The sequence below is a fragment of the Lissotriton vulgaris genome, chromosome 3_1 (assembly GCF_964263255.1).
Source record: "Lissotriton vulgaris chromosome 3_1, aLisVul1.2, whole genome shotgun sequence".
NCBI lineage: Eukaryota > Metazoa > Chordata > Amphibia > Caudata > Salamandridae > Lissotriton > Lissotriton vulgaris.
Genome location: NC_141689.1, coordinates 2,108,839,646 through 2,108,860,820, shown reverse-complemented (window position 1 = coordinate 2,108,860,820; position 21,175 = coordinate 2,108,839,646). Strand labels below are relative to the sequence as shown.

The following is a 21,175-nucleotide window of genomic DNA, read 5'->3' as shown; positions in this document are numbered from 1 at the left end:
TCCCCTCTTGAGCCACGGAGGGCACAAAGGAACGGTCAGGATCGCTCTCCTCCCACCACTGGAGGGGGTAGGGGCAGTCGCGGTCCCGGTCCCGGAGGGCCTGGACCGGGTGGGGCGAGGAGCCGATGAAGAGGGCTCCGGACTGGCTCTGGAAGAATTTTCGCTGAATCTTACTTCGCCTGAGGAGGTTGAGACCCTCTCAGGCACTCCAGAGAGGTTCTGATCTGCAGAAGGGACATGGGCTCCTACTACCAGATTTCTGATCAATCATGACTTGTGGTTCCTTTCTTATTTGCATTGGTGGTTGGGTTGGGGGGGGGGCTGGAATTGCTGGAGATGACAGTTGGACGCACCACCTTTTCACTGGGGACCAAACCGTAATGTTTTATCTCTTTTTGTTCTGTTGCCTCGGCTATGGTTTGAGGGGCTATGCCTTATTACACAGTGAATTTTCATTGCCAGGCTCAGAATCCTTATGTGCAGTTGCCAACGGGCAGCAGTGGTCTTCTACCCCTCTAGTTAGAGGTTCTTGGCAGTTTCTTAGTTAGAGCGACAGATGACAGATGCTTCATAGGGTGAAGTGTGGGGTGAGGGGGTTTGGGGAGTAGGTAGCTTAGTTGGGCTAATGAGCCTGGTTTGTCCCTTTGTTCTTTTTCACTGTTCTGTCCTACTGTTTCTTTTTATGTTAGGTCAATAGCGGCGCTTACGCAGACAGCAGTGGTTTGCTTGGTATGGCATGACATGGCGGGCCGTGGGGTACTGTATCCCCATCTGTTCTGGATGGGTGCCACTCTTGGTTCTCTCTGGCTGAGTCATGACCTCCCTAATGATGACGGTGCTCTCCTAGAATATGAATGGCCTTCTGGACCGTATTAAGCGTTCTGCAGTATTAAGCGTCACAGGCCAGCAGTCGTTTTCTTGCAGGAGACTCACCTACCCAGTACGAACTGCCCTTTTCTGGGCATTTTGGCTATGATAGGGTTTATCATTCATTTCTTATGTGCGGCACCAGAGGAGTCGCCATATTGCTGCACAAGTCATTCTCCCTGGCAATCACAGAATGCCATACAGACACTCGGGTTGTTACGTGGGTATTGAGGGTCGCTTGGAAGTGAGGCACTACAATTTCATATCATGTTATATTTCCCTGCCCCTTTTGCAACCTTCCTTGCAATCACTGAGATTGTTTATCTTGACTCTACCTTAGGGTATCATGGTGCTATCACGCCTGCTTGCCCTCCTGGGTGGATTCGTTGGGCCTTTGTGATGCCTGGCATTCCTGCCACCTCGTCCAACGAGCCTATAAATCAGCAGCAGATCTTCTTTTAGGTCAGTGGGTTTGCATTCTCCCACGTGGTATTTCCGATCATGCCCCGTTGTTATTGTCGTGGGGAGTTAAACCCACCGTCTTGTGCCCGACCTGGAGGTTCAATGCCTGCCGAATTCCGAATGTGAAGCCTTTGTCGAGGAGGAATTAAGGAATTTTTTTTTAACTCAATGCAAGCTCTGTAGCATCAGCGGCGATGCTATGGGCGGCTAGTAAGCCCTCCCTGAAAGGCCTATTAAGGTCTCTGTCCGTCAAGCTGAGGCACTCCGGATGGCACACCTGAGCGATTCAGAGACCCAGATCCTACAAGTGGAAGCCGTTCTCCGCCGTCATGACACCAAGCATTTCCATTGTGACTTGACCATAACCCGTAAAGAACTGCAGCAGGTTTCTTTAGGTCAGATTTTTCTACGCTTCACCCTTGGGCTTGAGTGGGCCCAAGGGTGAAGCGTAGAAAAATCTGACCTAATGCGGTCTTGATAAGACACATCTAGCGTGCCTCATGAGCTGGCAAACAAAGGGTGTTCCACGCGGTATAGTTACCACTTCATGGAGCAATGCTTTAGTCCTACCCTTCTGCCACTCCGAGGGAGTGGCAGAAGACCGCATTAGGTCAGATTTTTCTACGCTTCACCCTTGGGCCCACTCAAGCCCAGAAGCCCAACTAGGTAGCCGATTTTTGCTACTTAGTTATAGGACTTTAGGCATATATTCTTTAGAAATCAAAATTGAGTATATTTTTCCTGTAGGGACCATCAGAGGTCCTGATGAGTAAGCAGTAGGGGACTGCTTACAAAACATGTTGACCAGGTAGTAAGCAATTAGCTCTACCCACAAAACCCCTTTTTTAACGTTCCCAGCCAGAGAAGTTAATAAATTGTATTTTTTCTACTAGCCAGGGAATTTTTTAATTTTGAATTCACATATTTAGGTCCCTACACTTCACTGACATCACTTACACTGCACCACACATAGCCTATCGCCACACCAACTAGTGCTCCCATGTAGCTCGTAGGTCGCAGCCCGCCCCGCCCCGTAGAGGGACGGGAAGACCCCCATGATGAAGCATGACACTAAGGGGTTCTTAGTGTGTGAGGGGTATTTTAAAAGCACATAGTGCCCTCGTTTTGTCATCTCAAGAGAGGGTTTTGTCTCACATTTAGACTACTATCACTTGATAAATAATTATTCACCGATACACATTGAAAGAATCCTGTTGTTTATATAGATCAGTAAGGAGGGTGATTCTATCATTACCTCTACACTTCCTCTACTGTTGTTTTGAAGGTGTGAGGCAAGCCAAACTGAGGGACTAGTGGGACTACTTGAAGAGCCGGGTCTTTAGCTTCTTTCAAAATTCTAGAAGTGAGGAGGAGGTGCTTATGTGTAATGGCATGTCGTACTATGCTTTAGGAGTGATGTAGGAGAGGTCTTGACTGCTGCATCTGATTTTATGTTTACGTGGGATGTGTGCAAGTAGGAGCCCGGACAAGCAGAGGTGTCTGAAAGGTTTGTGAAAGCAAATGCAATTGTGGAGGTATGCTGGGCCAGTGTTCTGTAGTGCCTTGCAAGGGTGGGTGCGAAGAATGAACTGGAATCATTTGTGAATTTTGAACCAGTGGATCTCCTTCAGGTGTGGTGTGATGTGAGTGCAGAGTTGGAGGTTGAGACTGAGTCTGGCTGCCCACTTCTGAATGGTCTGCAACATTCTGTTGAATTTTTTGTTGGTCCCTGCATATATGGGGTTTCCCGTAGTCCAGCTTGTTTGTGACCAGGTTGTGTGTGCCAGGTTTTCAGGTGATGATTGGGAGCCATTTGAAAATATTCCTCAGCATCTTTAGGGTATGGAAACATGAGGCAATAATCGCATTGACTTGGAAGGTGATACAGAGTTTGCTGTTGATGATGATCATGAGGTTCTTGGTGTGGGTGTCAGTCCTAGCTCTGCTGGCTATCAGGTAGATTCTCATGGCAAAATGCTTTTCTCGAAGATCACAATTTCGGTCTTGGCAGTGTTTTCAGACAGTGGTCTTTATCCAGTGGGCAATGTCAGTCATGCAGGCACTGAATTTGATCCGGATACTGGGCATCTTGGCTTTGAGGAAGTGAATGAGTTGCCTGCCATTGGTGAAGGAGAGAACGTGGATGTCATGAGAGCGATGCTGATGGCTAAAGGGATCATGCATGCATTCAAGAAGGTCGGGCTAAAAGAGGATCCTTGCAAAACTCTGCAGATGTGGTTGCAATTGTCCAAGGATTTTCCAGGCTGACTGACTGGCTCCTTACAGTCAGGAACGATCAGATCCATCAGAGTGCATGTCCTTGTAGTCTTATGTCATGTAGGCGTTGGATGTTGTTGGGGTGGGAGAACTTGTCAAATGGTGTGGAAAGGTCCAGGAGGATGCGGGCCATTGTGCCGCCTCAGTCCCGAGCCATTCAGATGCCATATGTGCCAACAATGAGGGCAGATTCCATGCTGAGGCTAGAACTGAAACCAGAATGAGTGCTCTCCAGGAGTTGGTGGTTGTTGAGATGTTTGATGAGGCGTCTGTTGATGATTTTGTCTAAGGCCCTGACCAGGAATGGTAGCAGGGAGATCAATCTGTAGTTGAGAGCGTTGAAGGGTCCGCTGAGGGTTTCTTCAACAATAGGAGGACAGTTGCATGTTCCAAGCGTCTGTTCTTTGGATAAGATTGGGAGGTGTTGGGCGAGGTCTATCGGGTGTGGTTGCAGGTTGAAGTTGCTGTATGTGGCAGTGACTTTGTTGCTGAAGAATTGATAGAGATGGTTGTATGAGTCCTATGAGGGGGTGATTGAGTTGGAGTCTGCGGCTAGTGAGGTGAAATCCTTCACAATGGCAAATATTTATTTGCTTCTGTTGGTTATGCCTGATGTGGTCTGCCAGCATGGAGCGTTTGGTGGTCCGGATCTTTTCGTGGCTGCTTCTTAGGGCAGATTTGTAAATGCTCCTGATGTATTGTCATGGCTTGTTTTCAATTTGTGGTCCAGTTGTTTGCAGTGGTCTTTCATAAACAAATGAATGAGGGCACTTTTGAGGGCAAGTTTAAAGCACAGGCTACTCAAAAGTGCCCAGCTCTAAGCACTGCAAGTCAGGTAGAGAACATTAGTTGCTAAATAAGTATGTTTTAAAAAATATCCCGGGTCTGGTGGCTTAGTAGACTAATGCGTCCACTGTAGGGGCCTGTGTTCGACCTTATGGTCACAAGTTCAAATCCCAGCAGGTCCTCTCAGCCTTTCATCCTCTGAGGCGGATAAAATGAGTACCATTGAGTTAAGTAACAATAAAAATCTGTTATTCAGCGACAAGATACCCTTGGGTGAATGTGCGCTTTACAAATGCACGTTATGTTATTTGTAATGTTTGTTAATTGAAGATGGACCTGGTTCCAGAATACATCCAAATACATGACTTGACTACAGAGGAGATCTGTTCTTCATAGTTAGGCAGGCCTCAAATAGTACCCGAAGTTCATGGCTGTAGTTGTCGTGGGGGTTATTGAGAACAGCCCATCCATCCAGACAAAGGGTCATGATGAAACAACAGAATTTCAGTTTAGTCGGGATTACACTGAATGTTGGTGGCACTGAGCCAATCCATAGCTAATTTTACATAGGCTGTAAAGCCCTCTTAACCTCTCTTCCAAATCAGTTTTATTGAAAAATGCACACAGCGGAGATCGGCACAGACCCTCAATTTACCATTCTGTTTCTGTGCGACTACCAAAGGAGATAGCCACAAAGAGGAGTCTACTGGTTCTATGATCCCCTTTGCACACAAAGAACTTAACTCCTTCTCCAAATCATGTCTAATACTAAAAGGAACATTCCTGAGCTTGTGTTTGATGGGTCGAGCACCATCTTTGACAATGATCTTGTGTTGGTAATCACAAATCTTCCCAAGCTCACCAGAAAAGACAAGAGGAAATTTGTTGATCATAGATTCAAGATCTACACTGTCACGTACTACAAGAACTTGCTCACTGGTCCCAGGTCTAAGTGCCATGCCGAACAACCCTTGGTGGAACCATCCAAGAATGTTCAAACCTTTGTGAGCAACATACACTTTCCCAGCAATCCTCCTTCCTCTAAATTCCATAATGCCATCGATGTACTCAGAGGGATCGATTTCTCTACCTTCATACGAAACAGCTTTTCGATCAGGAGGTAGGAGAAGTCTAGTGGGCCATGTTTTGCTAAAAAGTTCCTGAGTGATCATAGAAATGCTAGCACCTGAATCAACTAAAAGTCTTATAACTTTCTCCCCAACGTGGACATCAACATAGGGATCAACACACAGTTCAGGATTTCCCACTCGGACAGCTTCATCTTGTACAACCACAACCATATCCCATAACTCTTTAATCATAGAGACGTCCTCATTACCATGTAAGTTTTCATCTATAACACATTTAACAGTCGAAGAATATCTGCTTTTAGTGGCCTGACAAACTTTCGCAAAATGTCCTTGTCTGTTGCAGATCCTACAAGTGACAAACCTTGCCGGACATTTGTTTCCCTTCATGTGAGCTCTGTACCCACATTTGAAACAGACATTTTGTTGTAAAAAATATGAATTTTGTCTTTCAGCATAACTCGAACGTGGCTTTTCAATTTGATGTTGTGGCTGGCCAACTTGATGTACATCCTTGGAATCCTTGGTTCTGACAGCAGAAACTGCCTCATTAGTTTTAGGCTCAAGTTCCTTTGCTGACAACTGTAATGTCTCAATGCTTTTTGCAGAGCAGACCAGAGAATCTATCCCCGGGCTTGGCCAGGATTTTAGACTCGGCATTCAACAGAGAAATCGGCCTATATGAGCAGCAGATATTCACTATACGCTGGTCTCTGGGGAGCATTCTTATGTTACAGTTTTCGTTAAACATTTTATGCAACAGGGGTGCCACTTTAGTAGATGTTATTTTATATAGTTCAATTGGAAGCCCGTTAGGGCCTCCGGCTTTATCTGATGGAAGGTCTGTAATCGCTTTGGTTATTTCAGACTCCGCTAAATCCTGCTCTAATGATTCCTTTTCCTCTGGCCCAAGAAGTGGCAATCTAAGCGTAGCCAGTACATCCCAAGAGGTCACAGTGGTAGTTCTGCAATCTGTAGCATAGAGATGCTCATAATAATCTGAGAATGCCTCTGCTATCTGACTTTCACCCCGAACAGTGGTTCCATCCCTCCTCTGCACTTCCTAAACCCATCTAGAGGCCTCAGATTTCCTATCCAAACACGCCAGCAATTTGCCTGCTTTGTCTCCCACTTCGTATAGTTTTTGCTGTATTGCCCGATATCTGGGTTTCGCTGCCTCTTCAGCTATCGCCTTAAACTCTGCTTTCTTCAAACTCAACTGATGGTTCATTCCTATGTCATTATTACTGATCATGCTTGCCTCCAGGGCCACTATACTTCATTCTATCTCCTCCAATTGTGCATGCTTCTGGGTTTTTTCACCAGTTATGAGAGAGATTCCCTGCCCCTTGATCACCGCCTTATAAGCCTCCCAAAGTGTGCAGGCCGAATCCACTGTGCCAGTGTTTTCTGTTATGTACTGATCAGTTGCTTCATACATTTTGGTTCTAATCGCAGTGATTTGAAAGTACCAGGGGTTAATCCTGCCCAGACGTTTTGTCCTGAGGTCTGCCATTTTGTAATGGCACAAATTGAAGAAAGGTCTGATATTCCCCGGGCCATATCAAATTCTCTAAACTGGGGTGTCTGCTGGGCCTGTGTGAAAAAGTAAACAATACGTGACATGCTACCATGTGCCCACGAGAGATATGCTTACTGTTGTGAATTAGGATTGAGGCCCCTCCAGTTATCGTGTAGGCCCACAGCAGACACAAAGTCAGCAAATGTCATTCCCGCCTGGTCTTGCGGTCGTGGTGGAAGACGGCCTACTGTCAGGGACAGAGCTGCATTACAGTCACCACAGATGACCATCACCCCTTCTGGGAGATTCAAAAGGAAAGCTCCTAGTTCTGGCAGAATTAGGGATTTTTGTTTGGGAGGGATATACAGTGAGATGATATTAAAGACTTGTCCCTCCCAGCCACCTATAACCGCAACCATCCTACCCTGGGGGTCATGTGTTACCCTTGGATTTGTAAAGAGAAAGGAATAGCGCATCAATATACCAACTCCTCAAGAGCCCCTAGTATATCCAGAGTGTGCAATTAATTTATAGCCCCATCGGTTGAGCGCCGCCTATTTTGTGCCCTGAATGTGCATGTCGTGTAGGAGGACCACGTCTGGTGCATGCCGTTTCAAATATTAGAAGACTATCCACCTTTTTATTCTGTCTCCCATCCCATTGACGTTCCAGGACTTCACCTAAAACCCTTTATTTTTCACCCGTGGGACCACAAGGTCCAGTATCTCAGGGCCGACTGTGTGCTTGTGTTCATTCCGAGCTTCTTCCAAAATCTTTCCAGACATAACTTCAAATTAGGTCAGTCCCATAATGTATGGACAGGCTGATTTATGGGGCCACGGTATAGTCCGCAAATTGTCAAACCTCCCTTGTTGGCACCACAATCGTCGTATATGGCAAAGACTCTTACAACCAAAACAATCCTGGTTCTCAACTTCCCCCCTCTCCCTGCCTCCCTGCACTACAGGTTCAAACTGCCCGCTACCCCAACTATGCAGAGTACTTCTGACCCAAAAACACATTTTAAACATTTGAGGAGCAGAGGCCGCAGCCATAGCTGTGAACCCACCCCCCCCCACCCCCCCTCAGTCAGTCTCATACACACACCACCAGTTTATATTACCACCTGGATGAACATTTGCTCACTGTAGGATCATTGTGACTACCATCACCCTGGGAAGCCTCATTCTAAGACTCAAGGCCAAATGGACTCCCTGAGCTTCTACATTCACCTGATCACTATATTACTCATTGTTCCTTTGTCCAAGGTTCTCTTCTTTGGAAAAAACATTTAGCATTTCACTGCAGGCAGTCTATCTCTAAAGCGTACTTATCTCCCTATGCCTCATACAGAGACGTATTCGGTTTGGACCCATCTTCACTGCAGCACTTTTCCCCGATACGCTTCCTCTGCCAACCGTTTGCCATCCCTCCAGCCAGGACCAGACTTCCTCCGGGGTATCAAAAAAACAAGTTTTGTTGTCCGCCGCAACTCTTAGTCTCGCTGGGAACAGCATTGCGTATTTCAGTTCCTTCTCCATTAGAGCTTTCTTCACCTCCAGGAATGACTGTCTCATTCTTTGAACCTGAGGAGTGAATTCCAGAAAGAACAAGATTGTGCTATTTTCCCACTTCACTGGCGGTGCTGAGCAAGCCGCCTTAAGTATCACATCTCTGTTCCTGAAGTAAAAAATTCGGGCTATGATTGGACGAGAGGAGTTACCCGGCCGCGGCGCCATTCTGGCACCCAGTGGGCGTGCTCTACTGAGAAATATTTTCAGAGGCTTTTAGGCTGGAGATGTTGAAGGATCAACTCTTCCACAAAAAAGTCGACTGCCAGGCCCTCTGCTTTTTCTGGAACATCAAGAATGCGAACGTTATTACGTCTAGAGCGTCCCTCGGCATCCTCCATTCTGTTGTCAAGTACTTGCGTTAGCTCCCTCAATTCATCCACTTGCGCTTGTAGAGTTTTAGTGTCAGTTTGGAGCGCGGCGATAGAGTCTTTGTTTTCTTTAAGCCATGCTCCCATCTTATGCAGGTCTGCTCGCATTTAGTTCACCTCCACAGAGACTGTCTATCTTGCTCTCCAGAGTGGTTCGTACTTTTTGTATTTCAGCCATGATGTCGTAAAGGGTCGGAGAACCATCTTTTTCTGAGCTCTGCACTTGGTTAGGGGAAGTATTGGTATCTCCCTCCCCGGTTTGGCCCTCAGACCTCGGCTGGGCATATTTCTCCATTTTGGTTTGAAGGGCCGTCCAGTGTCCCGGGACGCTGCCGCTAGTAGTTAGTTAGAGAGGGAGGGGCCGGTGGGGAAGCAAGAAAGCATCCCGCCGACTACCAGGCGCAAAACACTCACCAGTGGCCTGTCGCAGTCTCTCCACCTCCACCACGTTCCACCCAGCTTCTGTCTCCAAGCCCTCACTCTTTTTATTCACAATGGTGCTGGTGATGTCACACCACACTTCGCCGGCGTCTTAAGCCTCTTTTCATGCCTTCCTTATCGCCGCTATGGGCCTGTCTCGTGGCCAGGGACCACTCCAGTCCACCAGTCGCCCCCTCAGCATCGCCTGCCCAGACTGTTTTCCTCTGAGTGGGAGGGGGAAGAGCACCAGGACTCCCTGTTATTCAGGGGTTGCTCAGGAGGGGGGGTCAGCAGGTAGCGATGTTGAGGCCTCACCTCCCCTCCACCTCCGGCACCCCAGCGGTGTCTTGCAGCGTCTTCCGGATACCCTTCATCCCCAAAGTCAATCAATCCCCCTGCTCTCAGGGCACCACAGTTGCCTCAAAGTCCAGCAGACCCTGGATTCACAGCTCCGGTCTCATTAGCAATGGCAGCCGGTACCAGTCTTACACTGTCTCCGGGCTCCTAGGCAAGGCCCAGTGGACCGCAAACTTGCATCAACACCCCAGCTGACGCTCTTCACTTCCGGCCGGCACCTCCCCGCTACGGCAGCTCGCCGCATTGGAGTCTCTGCCAGGCAGCCGTCTTAACTTCTCTCCCCGATGCTTTCATCCGCCGGCTTGCTGCTCGTACAGATACCACTGGTCTCACCCTAGCTTCCACAACCCACACTGGCGGTGCGTGCCAGATAATTAGTCAGATTGATGGTGGAATCTGCGGTGGCCGGTCGGAGCTGTCTCAAGCTGCGGCCATTCCAGTCGGCAGTTGGCCACACCCCCAATTGTTGAAATTCTTAATGGCTTTGGGGAAACTGTTGCTGTGTTCGGGTCAGTGGGTGCTGGGAGCGGTGTTCCAGTCCTTGTCAGTGATGCTGTTCCAATTTTGGCAATTTGGTCTGGCAGTGGTGCTTTTGCAATGGACCACTTGCTGAACTTGATGAGTGTATGGTCTGTCCAGGAGACTGATGTGGACTCGTCAACTCTGATGTTGTCAATGGTGGTAAAATGAGATCCCAGAAAGGGCTGACGACATGGGTAGGTCCCTTCATTCATTGAGTGAGGCCTAAGTTTCCAAAGTCTTCAATGATTTTGAGTTGGGGTGGGCATAGTCTTCCACATGGAAATTTAGATCTCCAAGTAAGATGTAATTGCTAACATCAAGGGCAAATGGTGTGATGAAGTTGGTGATAGTGTCAATGAAGGAAGTGCACGGTACCGGTGATCTGTAGATGAGAGAGATCCTAAGGATGAAGTTAGCTGCGACATGGAGCTTGGACGACAGGTGTTTCATATTGGAGGAGGACGTGTCCATGGAGGTGGATCAGTTGATGGTGTTCTTGTGGATGATGGCAATTCTTTCTACGGGCTTGTGAAGTCGGTCTTGCCTGGAGATCTTGTAGCAGCCAGGGGAATGACTGGTGATGCCAGGCGCTGATGCAGTGTTCAGCGAGGCTTCTGTGAGAAAAAAATAAGACTGGGGCGTTGTCGTGCAGCAGATCTATGTGGCGTGTTTGTTGAATGAGTGGGTGTTGAGTATTATGCATGTGAATTGTGTTTCCAGGAATGCGAGAGAATGGGGTATTGGGTGCTATCGGTGCAGGTGCGATGAGTGTGGTTAAGTACAAAAAACTTGCAAGAAACGCAGGAAAGCGCTTTTTGATTTTGTGTGGAGTGGCAGTCAGGATTGAGAGCATGGAGGGTTGCAGCGGGGTAGCGAACAGAGGACGATTGTCCTGGTGCGATTCACCCGCAAATGTGTGCAGTTCGGCTTTTATTTGGCCCACAAGCAGTGCAGCCGCCACCAAGTAGGTCCTGGGCACCAGAAAAGTGAGGTCACTTCCTGTACAGATGGATGATGGGGAATCCAGTGATGTCACTACATGTGCAGATGGATGATGGAAGATTCAGTGGTCACTTCCTATGCAGATTGATGATAGGAAATTCAGTGACGCTACTTCCTGAGCAGATGAATGATGGAAAACACTGTAGACACTGTACTCTTCCTGCTACTGTCACGAGTATTGTTTATTGCTCCTTTCCATAATATCTATTTACTTGTTTATTTCCTAATACAGTTAGCAGAAGCTCAACATTAAAAGAGTATCTGGTAACTCTAGCGTGTGGGCAGTCTTTTCTAATGCAGTGAATAAGTAATTGCATTCCCCCAGAGTGAACTGACCCGGGTAACAGCCAATGCTCTCTTCGTTATCGTGCACACCAGCAGCCAGCTCTTCAGTGGGATAGAAAATGAATACAGTTTTGTATAGCCAGACTGGGTTCAGAGGGGCGTCAGAGTGTTGTACAAAAATGTTATTCTTATTCCTCCAGGATTAATACAGAAAACTGGTGCGACAACAAGCATAGAAGTACAAGCAGTTGAATATTTTGTCAATATTTTACCCATAATATGAAATATCAATGTACATATAAAGGTTTGAGTTCTTTACTTCCTTTAATTGGTGATTGTCAGAATAACAGGAACACGTAATATACATATCAATAAGATTAAAATACATATCAATCTGAGGATTTCGTCTCTTCACTTCAGATATTTGCAATACTGATATGCTAGGTCATCAGATTTTTAGAATGTGCTGCATGCAGCCAACTTAGCATCAAACCACACATACAGTAGTGAAAGAAATGGGGAATTTTGCTTAACTGCTATTGCATATGCAGTGTAAAATAGACTAAAATGAATTTGTCCCAATCACATTACAAAATAATTGTTACAGGAACAAAATGGAAGAAACAGTGCACTGCAAACAGAGCAACAATACCAGTTCGCTTCATTTTTTATATGGTAGGTTTGCAGCAAAGATTTCTTTTGCTATTCTACATTGCACCAGAAGCACAATTAGTGCAATTCAGATTTGCCACAAATGCATTTGGTGGCCCATGGATTTTACAACAGATTAAATAAAGACTAGAAACATGCTGAGCTAGTTGAAGGAATTTGACAAATTGTACTTTTTTTTCAAAATAGTAGGCATGGGCGGATTTTGCGGATTGGCAATCCGCAAATTTGCGGATTTGCGAATTTGCGGATTGCGAAAATCCGCAAAATCTCGCTGATTTTTTTTTTGTGTTCGCACGGGTTTCTGCAAGTTCGCGATGGTTTTGTACAATTTCGCAAATTGCGAAATTGTACAAAACCCTCGCGAACTTGCAGAAACCCGTGCGAACACAATGTGCCCAGCCTACTTAACAGACATGCCGGCTGTGTGTGCGCCCTGGAAAGCCCACGGGTGGGGGGTGCACAGCACTTGCATCACCCTCTCTCTGCCTGCCATTGCGTAAGTAGCTGCAAAAACAGCATAGTATGAGCCAAAACATAAGAACAGGTATTACAATGGTGATGGTTAGATATCTCTGCTTTATTGTAGTACAGTGTATGAAATAATTGTGTGCCTTTTAAATTGTGACTGAGACTATTAACATATTTCTGTGCACCTTATGGAAAAATCTAGAACTGACAATACCTCTTAGAATTGTTTTTTTATTTTGAATAGATTAACATTTTCCCTAAAAATATAAACCTCTGTAAATAACAGCTTGGGAGGAAAAGGTGCTTCTGAAATGTGGCATGTATGATGTAACTATTTTACAATGGCGCCAGCAAGCTGCCAGCGCCGTTGTAAAATAGTTACAAAGTTAGCTTGCACAGGAAGCACTTGGATAAAATAAAGCAGCACCTGCTTCGTTTTATCTAGTGGTTCCTGTGCAAGCTAACTTTGTAACTATTTTACAACGGCGCTGGCAGCTTGCTGGCGCCATTGTAAAATAGTTACATGAGTGGGGGTTCAACTTTTGAACCCGTTACGTCCGCAGATTTTTTTTTGCGGGAAATCCGCAAAATTCGCGAATTGCGGATTTCCCAAAAATCCGCAAAATCCGCAGGCGTAACGGATTTCCCGCTCATGCCTACAAAATAGTCTATCCTGATGAAATTCATGCAGCTAGGTCTCTGGAATACCAGGTACAGCCTAAAACCTAAGACTAACCTAACCGTCTGTGCTGGGAGGTCACGATAGGATCCCTCACATAGTAATCCCTTCCCAAATGGTGCTTAAGGAATCAGCATGTTGATGGTGTACACACCTTAATGCATATTCGCCTCCATGCATAGTTCATCTTGGCAGAAGGCTGGTGGCTCCACGCCGTCACAATGGTGGAACTCCTGCCAGACCTATGCCCATATGATTGCACAAATTGGCACCTGTGTTATTTCTTTAACCTTAAATGCACACACTACAAACTTACCTCATGCCAGCAATTCATCATTATCTGATATACGCTGTTATCTGCCAGCTTTGGACGGTAGAGCCTCTGCCCTTGTGACACCCTGGTCACCACTTCCAAGTTGGTGTTATTCTCAAAGGGCATCTTGCCCTCTGTAAAAACCTCCCACATTAAAACTCCTGGAAAAGAATAGAAAGGGTCATGAAAAAGAAGCTCAGGTCATAGGTATCTTGTGAATAGGACATAAAACGGGCTTTATAAAGAACAAAAAATGTTTCATATCGTCAAACATGGAGACTCATTTTTAGCAATTATGACATTCAAACTCACCGAACGACCAGACGTCTGATTTGCTGCTGAAGCGGGTATGATTAAAAACCTCTGGAGGGGACCACTTCACAGGAAATTTTGCCCCAGATGAACTTGAATACTCGTCATCGATGACATGCCTTTGGAAGTGGAGAGCTCTGTTAGGCACTATACATACAGTAGTCAAGTGAAGGAATGTTAACGTTTTAGATTGCAATGCAAACTGAATTATTTGGGGACATGAAGCTATCAGGCTGATGATTGCCTTAGGGATATACAATAACAGTACATCAAAATCGGAGTTCATGTATCAATAAGTCTCAATTTTTCTTTCCGAGGATCCCCATGACCACTGTATGTTTCCCTCTCAGCCCCTCTACAACGGTGGAGTTCTCTCAGTCATGAGTGATATCAGAAGGCATCATATTACCCTTATCCAGGCCTACTACCATGAGTAGCCTAGCCTGCCAACAGACTAATTCAGTTGCGAGCCCTGTGCTTTAATCGCAGAATCTTTGAATCCAGTGCATCGCTTTCAACAGTCTCTTTCCTGCTGATGTCCACTTTCATACTTTGCAGTCATCAAGGACTCTTTGTATTAACATTCACAGAATCCACTGAGAAAGACCTTTGCCTTTTCAGATCAGTCTTCTAGAGCTTCTTGTCATTTTTTTCAAAAACACCTCAAAATGTTTTTCCCAGCCAGATGTAACTTTTCACCTTATTTGTGAACTACCGCTCTTACTGCCTAACCACACAAAGCCAAGCACCCACGTGTGTTACACAAGCAGTAAACTTCTCATCATTAAAATCAACACTTTCACAAGCACTATTGCTCTGAGAAACAGCACGTAGGATTCTGACTTTTTTTTAACAATCTTCACATTTTCACAATTTCTTAAATTGCTGACATATTAGGGCCTCGGGACATTAGGGTGCTGCTGAACACCACGGAGTGCATGTGCTCTAAACACTCGAACATATAAAGGAATTCCTTCAAAGTTATTTGTAATAAGAATGAAACATTTTAGGATAAAGTAATTAACACCTAAAGGTTCAGCAAGCATCTCATCATAAGAACAGTTCTTAAAGCAATTATTGTAACAGGAAGAAAGAACGACAACACAACACTGAAATGTATTATTTGTTTGTATTTAGGATTGTAGGAGATGATGTATTTATTTCACAGGATAACAAAATAAATCATAAATATCAAGGGGCAGATTTTGAAACATTTTGTATTAGGCTAGCGTCACAAAAGCGATGCTAACCAGCACAAAATATTTTGAGGGGAAATTACTTTCCAGCGCATAATTTATTTTTTCGCTGGAAAGTACCCTGCCTTTTGACACAAAACCCTATCTTCAAAAAACTGTAGACAGGGTTTTGCGCCAAAAGTTAGCGCCACTTCAAAGGAGGCGCTAACAGGAGACATGTTTTCATTCCTCTTTTCTTTTCAGACTTTGCATGCATGATGCACTGTGCATGACACATACAACTTGGGGGAAAGCTTTTATCTTTGTCTAGGCATGGTATTTTGTGCAGCAAGGGTACCCTTCCTGTACAAAACGTATGCTAGGCTCACACCCAACACCATGCGCTACACCGCTAAGGTGTGAGAACGGTGCTCTGCAGATAAAATCAGCGGCAGCGCTAGGGAGAGGAGAGGAGGGGCCATACCTCTGAAGATATGGTGCTCTTCTGCTCCCTCGCTGTCACGTAATGCACAGCGGCAGCTACTCCACAATAAAATCATGTTCTATCATAGTTTTATTTTTCATTAGCTTGCTCTGAGCCAGCGGGTGAAGGGACGGAACAGGGATGAGGCATGGGAGGAAGGAGGAGGAGTGCTATGTGCAATAAGTTCTAAGTGCTCATGTGTATTTGGCCTGCTGTCTCAGGCCGGCCCAACACACATGCGCACTTAGGTTTTTCCAACCTGGCTTCAGTGAACAGGCCGGGCTGGAGAAAGCCCACAGGCTCCCTGTACTGAGCGGAGCGTCTCCCAGCCCGCTTAGGCCAATCCCCCTGCGCTGCTCTCATAGCATGAGAGCAGCGCAGGAAATGCACACGGAGTCTGTCCCAGGGGCTGCTGGGACCAGGCAGAGCACAGGAGGCACAACGTGGGAGGTGGCCGGCAGCATAAGGTCATTTCTTTATAAAATATTATTATTTATTAACACACCCCGCACTCACTCCATCCGCCCCACCACCTTTTGTTTGTGCTGGCAGCCACTGGCAGGGCAGCGCAGCTTCTTTGGGGGCTGCGCTGCATGTTTTTGTTTTGAAATCTGCCATCAATAGTGCTGGTGCTTTTGGTAAGTTAGCTGCGCATTCTCATGTGTACGAAAATTGCCCACAATGAACACATAATGTGGAGGAAACATGTAAGAAAACGACATAAAGGTTTTGTAACAAGATAGGAAGATGCAGGTGAAATATATCTGTCTGTTTAGGAACTTAAAGTGAAACGCGACATTTACAATGTATGCCCAACAAATGGCCCCTACCTTGCCATTCCAAAATCTGACACTTTCACTTCTCCGGACTGGTTCATTAAACAGTTTCTGGCAGCCTGAAAAATAAATCAAAAGTCATTTTTAACGACTGTCCGAAAAAGAAGCTTCCTGCGCGATAAACTGTAACACGGCATATTATTTATGCAGAGACATGGGATTTTTTTTGAGCTTGTCGAAAAAGACCAGTCTGAGACTGGCAGTCTACACACAGCCCCAGAATTAGACAAAGCAGTATTCGCCAGTACAGGACCATCTGCCCGTCAACACCAAACCCGTAGTGCAGCGGTGCCCTCGCTCTAAGCCCGCATTTTAGCTGTAATGATATTAGGCAGAATCGAACATTGGCCACCCCGCTCCCGCCTCCCAGCTGCTCCGCCCTCGCTCCGCCCCCCACTACGCCATTTATGGCGGAGTCCACGCGTACGCGCAGCGGGCGCGCCGATTGAGCATCGAAGGTGCGCCAAAGGTAAGCCCGTCTGCGCCCGTCCGCGCCTGGACCCCTGGCTTCCGCAGACTTCAACCCTTCCGCCGGACCTACGACGCCACCGAACGCTACGGACTCAACGCCGGCCGAAGCCCGGGCTGCTACCGGGCCACCCCGAGACGCACCCACCGACCCTTCTGCTGCCATTCCTGCAAGTTCACCTGCTTCCGGGCCTGCACTACTCCTGCACCGATCAAGCCAAGCCACAGCAGCAACCACCTCAAGTGCATCCTGCTCAACACCCGCTCCGTCCACAGACACGCCGTCGAGCTGTGGAACCTGCTCGACAACACAGCCCCAGACGTCGCCTTCCTCGCGGAAACCTGGATGAACGCTTCCTCAGCGCCCGACATCGCCATCGCCATCCCGGGCGGCTACAAGATCATCCGGTGGGACCGCGTCATCCAGACAGGAGGAGGCATCGCCTTCATCCACAGGAAGTCCATCCTCATCACTACCAACACCGACGACACCCTCGCACCCGCCGAACACCTGCACTTCCAGATCCGCGTCAACCCCAAGACCACCCTCAGAGGCACCCTCATCTACAGACCCCCGGGACCATGCACCCAATTCAGCGAAGACATCGCCGACTTCATCAGCCCGCACGCCCTCCCCTCCGCTGACTACATCCTCCTCGGGGACCTCAACTTCCACCTGGAGAACAACAACGACCGCAACACCACCACCCTGCTGGACAACCTCGCCAACCTCGGTCTCAAGCAGCTGGTGACCACTCCCACCCACTACGCCGGACACACACTCAACCACGAGTTCTCATCCAGCAAGGGCATCACCTTCAGCCACGCCACAGGACTCCACTGGACGGACCACAGTTGCATCCACTTCAGCTTCAGAAGAACCACGAGCCACCACCACCAGCAACAGGTTGCCCGCAGAAACTGGAACAAGATCACAGCCGACCAGCTCGCGACCTCCCTGAGCATGAACCCTCCCACCAGCGCTACGAACCCAAGCCAGGCGGCCACCAACCTCGAAAAGTGGATCAGCGACTGCGCAGACGACCTCGCCCCCCTGAAGACCCCGCCTAGCAAGAAAGCCCAATGGTTCACCAACGACCCAACACCGCACAACATGGCTGCCCTCAAGCTCGCCACCCGCAAACACCACCAACGGATCCACGCCACCAAGAAGTCTGCATTCAAGGAACGACTGGACAACAACGCACACAACAGCAGGGAACTCTTCAACATCGTCAAAGAGCTCTCCAACCCCAACGCCGGAAACAACGACATCACCCCTTCACAAGACCTCTGCAACTCCCTGGCCTCCTACTTCCACAACAAGATCGCGGACATACACAACAGCTTCAGCACCCAACCGACGCACGCCACGACTGAACCAGCGCCCCCCACCACCACCCTCCGCGCCTGGACCCCGATCAGCACTGAAGTCACCATCCGCACGATGAACTCCATCCACTCCGGATCTCCGACAGACCCCTGCCCTCAGCACGTTTTTAACAAGGCAGACGCCGTCATCGCACCCCACCTGCGGGACATCATCAACTCCTCCTTCGACACCGCGACCTTCCCGGAGAGCTGGAAGCACGCCGAACTCAGCGTCCTACTCAAGAAGCCATCAGCCGACCACACCGACCTCAAGAACTACCGCCCCATCTCGCTGCTCCCGTTTCCCGCAAAAGTCATCGAGAAGTCCGTCAACAAGCAGCTGGCCGCCTTCCTCGAGACGAACGGATCCCTCGACCTCTCGCAGTCTGGCTTCCGGGCCAACCACAGCACCGAGACCGCCCTGATCGCAGCCACAGACGACATCCGAGCCCTGCTCGACAACGGAGAAACAGCGGCCCTCATCCTCCTAGACCTCTCCGCGGCCTTCGACACTGTCTGCCACCGCACCCTAGTGCAGCGCCTCAGCAACGTCGGAATCCAGGAGAAGGCACTGGAATGGATCATCTCGTTCCTCGCCGGAAGGTCACAGAGAGTCCGCCTCCCCCCGTTCAGATCAGAAGCCACCGAAGTCATCTGCGGAGTTCCTCAAGGCTCCTCGCTCAGCCCAACCCTCTTCAACGTCTACATGAGCCCCCTTGCGGCCATCGCATGCCAACACAACCTCAACATCATCTCCTACGCCGACGACACCCAGCTGATTCTCTCCCTCACCAACGACCCCGCAACCGCCAGAGCCAACCTGCACGAAGGGATGACAGAAGTAGCCAAGTGGATGACGAACAGCCGCCTGAAACTGAACTCAGACAAGACGGAAGTCCTCATCCTGGGATCCTCACCCTCCGCCTGGGACGAATCCTGGTGGCCCCCCGCCCTGGGCAGCGCACCCAAACCAACAGACCACGCACGCAACCTGGGTTTCATCCTGGACTCCTCCCTCTCCATGCCCAGACAAGTCAACGCCGTCGCCTCGTCGTGCTTCAACATCCTGCGCATGCTACGTCAGATCTTCCGGTGGATCCCCACCGAGACCAGGAAGACGGTCACCCAGGCCCTCGTCACCAGCCGTCTGGACTACGGCAACTCCTTCTACGCCGGAACCACCACCAAACTCCAGAAGAGACTCCAGCGGATCCAGAACGCCTCAGCACGACTTATCCTGGACATCCCCCGTCGCAGCCACATCTCCGGACACCTGAGAGATCTGCACTGGCTCCCGGTCAACAAGAGAATCACCTTCCGTCTCCTCACCCACGCACACAAGGCCCTACACAACCAAGGACCAGCATACCTCAACAGCCGCCTCAACTTCTACGCTCCCACACGCCAGCTCCAATCGACCAGCCACGCCCTCGCCGCCGTCCCCCGGATCCGAAGAGCCACCACATGAGGAAGGTCCTTCTCCTACCTGGCCGCCAAGACTTGGAACACCCTCCCAACCCACCTCCGCCTAACCCAGGACCACATTGCCTTCAGGAAACAGCTCAAGACCTGGCTGTTCGAGCAGTAGCGGACCCCCCCCCCCCCCCCCCCCCCCTCCCCTAGTGCCTTGAGACCCTCCGGGTGAGTAGTGCGCTATATAAATGCATTGATTGATTGATTGATTGATTACGTCCACCTGGGCAGGTGTCAGGACCTCAATATGTCTCATATGCAAATGGGGGACTTAGGATGCTGAATGATCTCACATCATGTCCTATTCGCAGCTGGAATCAATCTAGCAGCATTACATCTCGAGGGAGCCTGCGTATCCTCACACACCTTAGTGACGAAACCGAAAAGGGCTGTGCAGTTCATTACTAACTCTGAAGGTGATGCAGGTGAAACGGCGCATTTTTTACACAGGTTGTGTTTTTTCACCTAGGCGGGGGACAGCATGGCAGAGTGTTTTTTCTGCTAATGAGACGCCAACAGGGTTGTTCTATTTTTATATGGAAAGAATAAAGCCCTAAATAATTATGTTATTCAACACCACATTTTTATACCTGCTGTTCAGAGTAAGAATACTCCATCCCACAGTCAAAAAGGGCTGAAACAAGTCACTTAACCCTATTCATAAACCTATTTAAGAGACTGCACCCGCTGGATCTCTTTGATCTACAACATTCTGCTAGAAGAACAAAGTTAACTCAACCAGAACTACCAAACTGCATGAGGCAGAGCAGCATTCCATACATTTTATACAGAAGGAAGTTGGCGCCTGTTAGACCATGGCAAGCCATAGTACAGAGCTTTGCTGGAAGAGCTGAGGAGAAGACACAATGTCACACAAACTCTTGCCTCGGGGCAGGTACTAGATGAAATTGTCATGTCCTGACTGTCAATTATAATTTGATGGTGCCTGCCGCAAGGCCTTGCTGGGCCAAAAAAAAGACAACCAATGGAACACCCAACAGTTTGGCTTAGGAAGGGTCTGTCTTGCCGACTCCACACCAGGTCACGCATTTTTACCAGCGCCTGGTATAAATGGACTTCATGCAACGGTGCCTGGTGACAAGGATGACATCCAACACTTTGTGTGGCAGAACAAACAGGGAGTGAAGGGATGGGAAGGCGTACAGGTTTCGCGTGTTCCATTCCAAGCAGAATGCATCTCCTATCAAGTCTTTCCATGAAAATACAACCAGCAAATCTTTAGACACTACATGTTCTTTAGTGTGGAGACAAGATCTAGTCAGGGTTCTCCCCACTGTTGGAGGATGCCCTGCACCACCTTGGGAAGTAGAGGCCATAAATGATTAGCCACACGTCACCGCTTGAGCTTGTCCACTATGGCATTCAAGTATCCT

General features: G+C 48.2%; 1 protein-coding gene across 2 annotated transcripts in view; it reads right to left on the bottom strand.

Moving 5' to 3' along the window:
• TEC (tec protein tyrosine kinase) overlaps positions 1–21,175 on the bottom strand; it is a 612,933-nt gene that overhangs the window by 8,130 nt on the left and 583,628 nt on the right. For both annotated transcript variants that reach the window (XM_086962679.1, XM_086962678.1), the window contains exons 16-18: positions 16,464–16,528; positions 13,975–14,093; positions 13,666–13,823 (exon numbers count right to left, since the gene is read on the bottom strand). In XM_086962679.1, coding sequence (XP_086818805.1) covers positions 13,666–13,823; positions 13,975–14,093; positions 16,464–16,528 — 342 coding nt within the window. The remainder of the gene's footprint in view (positions 1–13,665; positions 13,824–13,974; positions 14,094–16,463; positions 16,529–21,175) is intronic.